This window comes from Panicum virgatum, chromosome 1N, assembly GCF_016808335.1.
Source record: "Panicum virgatum strain AP13 chromosome 1N, P.virgatum_v5, whole genome shotgun sequence".
NCBI classification, from domain to species: Eukaryota; Viridiplantae; Streptophyta; class Magnoliopsida; order Poales; family Poaceae; genus Panicum; species Panicum virgatum.
The window spans coordinates 15,838,838-15,849,116 of NC_053145.1; the positions used below are offsets into that span (position 1 = coordinate 15,838,838).

General features: G+C 41.9%; 1 protein-coding gene across 1 annotated transcript; it reads right to left on the reverse strand.

The window, feature by feature from the left end:
* Nucleotides 1–826: 826 nt before the first annotated feature.
* Nucleotides 827–6,158, reverse strand: LOC120655324 (vacuolar protein sorting-associated protein 29-like). The gene is made up of 3 exons (XM_039933079.1): nt 5,765–6,158; nt 2,794–2,931; nt 827–1,502 (listed from the first exon to the last, which is right to left on the reverse strand). Exons 1-3 carry the CDS (start codon nt 6,128–6,130, stop codon nt 1,203–1,205), a joined length of 804 nt encoding a protein of 267 aa, XP_039789013.1. The 5' UTR covers nt 6,131–6,158; the 3' UTR covers nt 827–1,202.
* Nucleotides 6,159–10,279: the final 4,121 nt, after the last annotated feature.

The window sequence follows — 10,279 nt, forward strand, 5'->3', positions numbered from 1 at the left end:
TTATATCATCCTACACGCATAAGCAATACTAATCTTCCCTAAACCTTGAAGCACATATGTAAATCTGTTGTGGATAAAGGGGACTTACCTTGCTACTAATAGCTGATGTTGCTCCTGCCAAAGAGGGCTGCCTCTGCCCCTCTGGGCTCTGGGCACGCTACACGGGCGCCACCGAGCCCCGCACTGCCGCCTCCACGCCCCTGGATGCAGGGGCGGCGCCGCGCCCCTTGCCTCTAGGCGCCGTGCCCCGCAACCTGCGCTCGGGGTGCAGGGGCCGCCGCAACCCTAAGCCACGCCGTGCAGGGGCCGCCGCCCCAGGATTTTGCCGTCGGGATGGGGTGGGTGGGGGTTGGGTGCGTCGGGGTGGGTGGGTGGGGTCTATCGTCGGGTGAGCGTCGGGCCAAGAGTAGTTTGGTCTAAAAATTTTGCTGCCCTCAACAAAACTGAAACCCTAACCGATTGGGTGCAACAGAAGAAACGGTAGAACCATGGAAGGGAACGAAAAATGAAACAATGGCCATAGAAGGGAGTTTTACTATTCCAGGACCATAGAAGAGAGCGTCATTTGTTTCAAAGCTTTCCAAGAAATTTTCCCGAAAACGAACCTACAGACAGCCCAATGAGGAAACTCCGAATAAAGTGGAAAATTAGAACTGTGCTCAATAGGTTGCGTCGCTAGCCATCTGACCAATGCGATTTCTCTGTGGAAATAGTAATTATACACCATATTTGAACTATGGTTGAACCGGTGACCCACTAAGCCAACTATTCATTATATATGACCACTACGAACCCCCGGCCCGGTTTTCATTGAGCACACAGCAAGTTTTCATCTTCTATTTTCCTTTTCTTTTTTTTAACAAAACGTTACTTTACATGATGTGATAAATACGAAACATCAGAAAGTACCCCCATTATTTCCTCTATTTTGTTATAAACACAAATCAAGGTTCGCCTGTTCTTGATTAAAACTTCAAATTCACTACACGCTCAGCATTTAACATCCACCCTGACAATCTGGTCAACTAATCCGTAAAAGCAGCTGTCTTTTTTTTTTACAAATGAACAGGCGAGCACAATCGGTAGGGGAAAAAAAAAGACTTCAGGTAGCTTCGGAGGGGTGGGGAGTGAGGGCAACAGGAAGGAACTAGACATGTCCGGAATCCATTTCAGTGTCCTCTGCGCCGTGCTGAGAGCCAGAGCTACGCATGCATCGTCGTGGCCGTCTTCTTGAAGTCAATCTTGTCCACCTTCACCTCACCGTCGATCAGCTCGTAGACGTACACCACCACGCGCAGGCCATCAATGTCCATCAGCACGAAGCTCGGGTTCACGTCATAGGTGATGCTGCTGTAGGCGCCTGTGGCCGACCCGGGGTTGATCACCACGCCGCCCTCATGCTTGTACGCCTTGAACTGGTGGGTGTGCCCCGTCACCAGGATGTCCACGTCCAGCTGCCGCTGAAGCATCGCCAGGGAGTCTAGGTCGCCCCACGGAACAACCTGATACAGTTGGTTGCCACACAGGTTCAGTGAGAAAGGTTAGGAGAGATATATATATTTGACAATCGATGCCTCAATGATCGCATGCACAAGTTTTTGACATAGGGGCTACTCAGGACTCAGGAGTCAATATAGGAGCTGATCTACTGGAATTCAAGAGCCACATAATCCGCAAATAATGTGCTTACAGTCAACTTTTGCCCCTTAAACATGTTTACTGAAGTCATATGGCTACAAATGGCGAAGTACTGAGTGAAAATAGTATAATGGACTATGCAGATAAAAAAAAGGTCATAAATGGCATGAACGAAGGTGGAGAACACGGTGCATGAACTGCCCGATACAATGAACCAACATTGTGCATGGCTCTCCAGAAATATGGCTTTATGGTGTGCCCAGGCTTCATGTCCCCAGGGATGGAGTATTAAAAACCATTTTATGGATATGGTTTATGGAAGCCTCTGCCACCCACAAGACAGCATCGACTGTTTAAACTTCAGAAAATAAAATCTTTCCTTCAATGAAATTCTAGGCCATTTGAAGGTGCACTTATGCTGCCATATCGCAACATTGCAATGATGTATTTCAATGCAACAATTGAAACGATGAACAAGAAAGACATCTGGTTACGGTGTTACACTTTATAAACTTTTGCATTTTGGAGGACAAGACAGTGGACTCACAACACTGAACACTAGAAAACAGTTTAACATGGGTGCTGTACTAAGCATCTCACTCAGTAATTCTATGATAAAGGTAGTGATCCCACTGGTAAAACAAAGAAATATATTGCCACATTAGAGAGATACATCAAGCCATGCATTCAACTCCATTTCCTTAGTAAGAGCTGAAACAATGTTCATTTTCGTCATCAACCATTTTCCAAGCTGTGTATCCCATCAACCAATTTCATCTAATAGTTAAAGGTAGTTGCAAAGAAGTATCAAATGTATGCCTTAAGTGTGGGGGCATGAAATGCATATAGAGAAACAAAAAATGTTTTGTCTGTCCGAATTTGGGAATCAACACGTGCACAAATTTTTAACAGATGACACTTCATCCAACTAAATACAGTCTAGGATCACAAACATGCAGATAGAAAAGTGAGATTTCATCAGCATAGAATAATGAAGCATTAACCAGGTTAATAAACATGATCTCACGTAATAAATTATATGCATCATAAAACAATCGTAGGTTTTCTTTACATTCCAAGAAGTACGTGTAAGAATAAAATGTATTATAATAGGCAAACGTAAAAGCTTTCATATATTTTGAGTCACAAACGAACCTGATGACCATGGCACAGCCCGAGCTTAAATTGACCAATTGTAAGTGTCTTAGTCTCTGGGTACCGAGCATCCTCATCATATTCACCTCTGGTTATGTGGAGATCAGGACAAAGGCTTTTTAGAGAGTCATGGACTTCCTAGATGGAAATTATGAAATTTATCAGTCTGTACTTCATCAGAATAAAAACACAGTTCATACATGTCAATAAGTCATCAATCCGCATTAGAAAAATGGGATAGCACAACCTAGTTCTAAAGTCCATTTCAAAAAAATCACAATTTAAGGAGTGCACTGCCATGTAAAATAAAAGAATAACCAATACATGAAAGTATACAAAAAATCAGACACTTCTTGAGAAGGATAGCATAGTCATTTATTCCATGAAAAAAGAGTAATACTAAAACTAGAACTCATGTCATCAATTCATCATAGCCCCACATCTTTAAGTGTCCAACTTATTTCATCTTCTCCAGTATCTTCCAAGTAGGTACTATCACACAACTCCATCTCCACCCCACACAGAATTAAAACAAAACTAAAGACCAACTTTACCAACTTGAAATGCGATTTTCTTCTACTGTTCTTTTTAAAAGGACACTGCAAAATTGAATTCCAACTTCATCAACTTGAAATGCAATTTTCTTCTATTGCTCTTTTTTTATTAAGAAAAATCTAACCAAGTATATATGCTGCATTAAGCCAAAAACACTTGTACTAGGTGAAGCTACAGTAGGTGTTTACAACCCTGTGTGTCGGTGCCTGTTGCACAAGATCTATCTTAGCATGCCCCCATACATGTGAAATGATAATTGTTCTTTGTCAATTTTAGGTTCCAGATGGATAATTCAACACATCATCGATGGCACAGCAAGCTATGCCAAACAGCTGACAACTTCTTGGGCATAACCTGCAGGCCTATTTCCATCATGTACTGGATATCCTAAAAAAGCTGATTTCACTCGGAAGGTTGTGGCCTCATGAGGATTTATGACTTTTGAGCAAACCTCGGAAAAACTAGGTTTCTGGAGAAGTTTAAAGTAGGCCGAATCAATTGGAATGCTTATAGGATGCCAAAAACTTGAAAACAAACAAGTAGCAATATATGGGAGGACCTGAAGCACTATTCTCTACAGCTATCCTTACACAAAGGTAAGTTAGTCAGGCATGAAATTAGTTCCTTCTATTTCCTTTTGGAGATGTAAAGATTAGAGAGAATTGAAAATTGGGTGATTAATGACCATCTTACGCATATATTTACATACTGGTGTCTGAATGGATACACGGGGAATCACCGTTTTAGCTCAATGAACCATCAGCAGTTAGTAAGATTTCATATTCCCTCTAGATGTAGTAATCTAGTTCAGTTAAATGCAATGAAAAATCATTAAAAACTGCACTACAGTTTTACCTTCCCATTTTTCTTACAAGGTCTGATATTTTTAATCACTCTTTGATCAGTAGGATCAGCAATGTTAAGCCAGAAGCTAGTCGCTCTTTCCTATCAGAATAACTATAACGCTTCCTGACAAGGTTCCTCTAAAAATATGAAGGAAGATCTCTACAGTTCAAGGTTTGGAATTTCTCAAGGAATAAACGATATCTCTTGATAATTTGTTTGACTTTTTAAGAAACTATGACTAAGGATTCCAGTGAATGAGTTTGAATTTCCATCTTTTAGCTTTCATTATTGTGCAGCTTTGAAAAGGTTAATACACTTTCTTCTTAATATATTGATGCGCAGCCCTCCTGCGCGTTCGAGAAAAAAAAGGTTAATACACTCCACTAGGCTTTTCTGCAAATTCCAGTGCCTGTTATTTGTATTAATAAATATAGACCCAATAGCGCACTCCCCTACAGCTTTCAGTTTTGGTACAGTTTCATAAACCTGCACAGCTTTTCACTGTTTACTTTTTTTAAGAACAAATTTCTATTACCCTTACACATTAGGGGACAACTAACATCACGATCAGTAATAACAATGAATGATAAATAAAACGAAAGTTATTTCAGCTGATCATTTGGAGTTAGCCAGTACAGTTAATATTTAGCACTACAGGTTCTTCGTTCAATAAATCCAGTAGTGGCAGCTATTATGTGTTCCCTGTGGCCTACTTTCAAAAAGATCAACTAAGAGAATTCAGTTTAATCAAGGAAGAGGTGGCAATAAATTGATTTAGAAAATTTGTAGTTTCAGAAGTATGGCACGGAGAACTTGCTAAGAGAGTAAGAGTATGAAATAATAGTAACAAATTTGTATGAGCGAAACTGTAATAGGTGATATGATATCATCAAGCTACCTACAAATAGGCATGATATTTAGAGGATTGCTTCCTAACTACACTCCTTAGTTGCTACTAAAGTTTTTTTTATTCTTGGGAAATTCCACAATGTATTACAACTACATAGTGTCTAGTAAACATAGACAATGCAAAACATGTTGCCAACTGAGAATTACTCATTGACAGATTCTAATCAGAATCAAAGAGAGCTCTATCATTACACAATACGATGCAGCATTTGTGTACTGAACATCTAGACACTAAGCATTCGAGCTTATAAATCATTAATTTTCTTTTAACAGAGCATCAACAATGGAGTACGATTTGCAACCAGATGGCGTCCATAGATCATGCAACTCGTTCCAAAAAAAGGGAATCACGAGATCACGCTCAGGCATTAAAACTAATCCCTTGCAAGCTCGGCGCTATCTCCATCCGAGCGCTCAAAATGTCGCACACACCCTGTTCAACCGAGAACCGATGCTGCTGATCCAATTAAATCTAGCAACCAAAACGACCCCTCCCGGATGTCACAATCCGCGGCGCTACTGCCTAGCCAGCGCGATCAAATTGGACACAGGAAGCAAACGAAGGGGATAGTATATAGTATAGATCGAAGAGGGGTGGGGGTCTCCCCGGGTACCCAGCCGGGCCGGGCCGGGTAGGCGCGGCGAGGAAGGTCAAGGTCACCTTGATGCAGAGGTTGCCGGTGCAGATGATGTGCTGGATCTTGCCGGGCACGAGCATGGACTTGAACTTGGCGGGCAGGTCGGGCGCCCGGTGCGGGATGTGCAGATCCCCCAGCGCGAGCACCAGCACCATCCTCCCCGCTCCCTCGGCTTCCCCTTGACCTCCTGCCCCTACGATCCGCGCCTCCCAAGCCCCGCCCGCCTCAGGTCGGCTCTCCTCTACCTGCTCGAGCTGCGCACCATGATCCGAGTCAAAACCGCCACGACGCCTCGCTTCAGATGCGCGACGGAAAAGGGGAGGAGGGTTGGAAACGAGGAAGGAGTCGAGGAACTGGGGCGAGCACGCGGGGCATGGAAGTGGGCCCATCTGTGGTTCAGGACCTGGGCCGGGTGAGAGAGCCCTGCTAGGCGTCTGGGCTCTTTTTCTGCCAGCTAGACATGGTCGTACTGGGCTTCATTGTCTCCGCGAAATAACGGGCCCGCGAATATCCCTTATTCTGGTAGGCCCAGAGCCTCGCGGATTAATTTGAACCGTGTTTATTGATTGGAGTATTCCCCTAAGTGGAGCCGATCAAATGAAGATTATTTTAGCATGACCAACAACATTATAAAATGATGATTGCCATCTGCTAGCTTTTCATATAAAAAACAAAAACGCAATCTATTCAAAGCTGACGTGATTTTAAAAGAAAAAAAAAAGCTTCCTGCAACCGTTAGTCGAACAAGGGCTATCGACCCGTCCTGGATTTCTGATTTTTTTTTCGAAGTAGACAAAAAAGAAAATTCTACAACCTCCTGAGTCATGAATCCAGATGGCCTGACAACAGGAGCTCCCAGCCATTCAACGATCCATCCGTTCCCAGTGGGTCGCCGTCGTTCCTGGGCTCTCACGCAAACGGACGCGTCGCGTCTCCGGGTTCCGGAGTCAATCAACGAGCCCGCCGCTTCCGAGAAAATTCCGCATGCGGTTGCGTCGGCGGTGACGTCACGCCTTACATCGGCTAGTTCTCTCCCTTCTCTGAGCCGGTCCCTTCCCGTACGCGGATTCTCTCTCCCGGTGTTTTCCCCCTCGTCTCGAATCATGCTTTCCCCATTTTTTATTAATTGTTTTTCTGGTGATTTTTAAATTCTGTGGTTGATCGGGACCTGTTTGGCGCTCGGCTTTTGGCGAGCACCATGGCGCTAAGCGACAGGAGTGACCGTGCCGTGGACTTGACGTGCCTTTTCTTCCACCTCCGCAAGGTGATGCAAGCAGTTGAACTGAGATTGGTTAAAAAAAACTTTGCATGGATTTCAGAAACTCTTTTAAAATTTCAACGAACCACAACAAAAAGCAAAAGAAGTACCAAACAAAGTTTATTTGCATGCATGAAGTACTAAATGAAGTTTATTTGCAAAAAATTTTTACGGATGGGTATAACTTTTCGCGACAAATTTAATGACGATAATTAATCGATGATTGACTACAGTAATACTACAGTAATCATCCTCTAATCGTGCGGTCAAATGTCTCATTAGATTCGTCTCGCGAAGTAGCGCAGGAGTTGTGGAGTTAGTTTTGTAAACTATTTTTATTTAGTACCTCTAATTATTGATTAAAATTTGTGTTACTTATGCTACTTCCAAGCCAAGGCCACGCGTCGTCGAGGGCTGAACGGGACGTGTGCGTTGTGCGGGGTGCCACGTACACCGTGCTGTAGCCGAGCTCACGGTGTGGAGTGGAGAGTTGGGACGCTGTAGCCGAGCTCACGGGTGGGCAGGGATTTCTGCTCATGCGGCGAGGGGTTCGGCTGCTGCACGCCCCGCATGGCCCCATGTCAATTTAGAGTCTGATTGGTTTCCCGCATCAGTTCTCGGGCAAGCCTGTGGGATGGAATTTCAGCTTGTTTTGATTACCTGCATGTGGTAGTGGATCTAACTCCGGCGATGCAAAAAGTGTTCATGAGCCTGGCTCCGAAGAAATGGAAAAATCGCTCGTATACAGGGGCCTGACTGAAGCGATGCAGAGACAAGCTTTGGCACCCATATGCAAAGAAACCAAAAAAGCTGGACATGCTAGTGGAGCAGCTAACCAATCAGCTTCTTTGATTGGTTTGGATGTGTGAAAACGTGAACCAAACAAAGGCACGGTGCCGCTCAAGAGCTTGGCCAGAGTGGCCCTGGATGGCTAGCGTGAGACAGGCTGCAGGCCGCAGCGAACCAATCAGCCCCTTACACGCCTCTTTCTTTTCATTTCTCAAAAAACATATTGCCAAATTACCATCTGGTGTAATTTAGTACTACCTTCATTCCAAAAAAAAAGTTATTCTAGAATTTAAAATTTGTCCCTAAATATATATCATCTTACCATATTTAGAAAATGCATATGCATACAAAAATAAATTAATACCAAATATAGATAATAAATAAGAGTAAATATGATAATTTTATCTTCTTGTTAATTTAACCTAGAATTTCCTGGGTGATTTATTTTTGGGGCGAAAGGAGTAGATTTTATACGAGTTTAAAGGTTTGCATTTTGTCCCCTTTTTTGAGTGTCCGATGACCCGTCAGCTTGTTTAGGTGTTAGGGAAAGTACAACAGTGTAGACAGCTGCTGTCTTTTTATCACAAACAGACAGCTGAACAGACAACTTGTACAATGGACTGTCTGTTTGGCTGTCTGTAAGGTGATTAATTCATCATTTGACACACAAACTCATTGTGATCTAGTGCATAATTGTTCTTGTAGCCATTTTGGTGCATAGATGAGAGAATGTATAATACATTCAAATAATTCGCATGAATCTTATATCTATAACATATTAAATCATAAAACATATATAAACATTAATTCGCATAGCTCTTTGTAGCAAATTTTAAGCCACCTATAACATAGTAAATCATAAAAGGCATATAAGCTAACAAAAAATATAGCAAACTTATTTTCTCATATTCTAGATGAAAAAAATGGTATTTGCTATTTTATTATTTTTTATAATTGACTAGACATTCCTCAATTTTCAAATAGTAAGTAAGAAATACATTTTAAAAAAGAAGAAAATAAACACTTCTCAAGAGTGAAGGTTACAATTTTGAAATGTAAATCTAAAAAGGAGTCTAACAAACTTTTTTTCACATTTTGTTAGATCAATACATAATTTAATATGTATTTAAATACCCTAGCACAAATAAATCTATAGATAAAACCACATGACAATAGCATGGGAATTCATATTTTTTAAATGTAAAGTATCACAAGACAGATCCAACAAAACAAGTTTGAGATTATTTGGACCTATATTTATTTTACTATAAATTTCACAAAATCATGAACACATAAGTATTACTAAGCATTCGTTTCTTGCTAGTTTGTACTGTTCATCTTCCCTCTCTCTTGTTTCTTGTCTTCCAGTAGGGCTTCGAAGCGCATGGCGCAAGAGAGGGACTGAGGGAGTAAGGGATATGGACGCGGTGACCGGCCGCCATGGTGTTCATGCTCAGTTCTCCTCCTTTCCCATGGTGCTTATGCTCGATTCTCCTCCTTCGTCATAGTGCTCATACTCGGTTCTCCTCTTCTGCTCGTGCTCAAGTCGCTGGAGAAGAAAGGGGATGGAGTGGGGGAAAATTGCGCGCCCGCACGGGATCCTCCAAGTCGTCGACGAGCAGCATCGGTCTGTACAATGCGTGGCTTCACCGTCCCCTCGCCTGGGAGAACGCACTCGCGTCGTAGACGAAATAGTCGACGGCTCTATTATCTCTCTTCATTTAATTGCCAATGTGGAGACGTATTTTGGTGGGATCGAGGCAAAACGACGGCCTCGGCTGACCGTTGTACATGGCCTTATGCTGATTGTCACATTCTTCAATGTGAGTTTTCAACTCCTCAGGTCGTCAATTTCAGTCAAGTCTCGCCACTTACGATTAGAAAAAGTCCGTACCTCTAGTTTATGCTAAGTTGGTTCTTTTTTTTTGATCGAAATCGTTACTTTAGCATGTGTTAAATTATACTCTCTCCATCCTGCAAAAATTAAAAAAATTTATTTAGCCTTCAAATTTTGACCCAAAATACTGTTTGTTTAGCTTGAGTAAAGTTCATCTCATTAAAGCAATACTAAGAAAAATTGCATTGAGAAGGGTATATAGCTAATCAAATGTTTAAATAGATGTTAATTTTTTAGTTCGAATACATTTGCATTTATTGAAGATCTAGGAATCAAATAAACCGTTTTCTATTACAACTGCTATAGTTAATTAGGATAATATGATCATTTTCCACTATTAGTAATATATCTGATTTTTTTAAACGAACAGTCTTCGTGAGAAACACTAGTATTTGGTGACCCATTCAAATCTACCAAAGGCAGCATGCATGAAAACTGGCTGCATCAGATTTGGCTGCTTGAAAATCTTTTGTTTCATCGCTTCCAATTAATGCCATCATAGGCAGTCTCCAGCCCATCAGTTTTGTCTCTTTAATTTCAATTGTCCTCCTTTTTGTTCTTACCGTTAAGTTTCTCTGATTCTTCTCTCTTGCA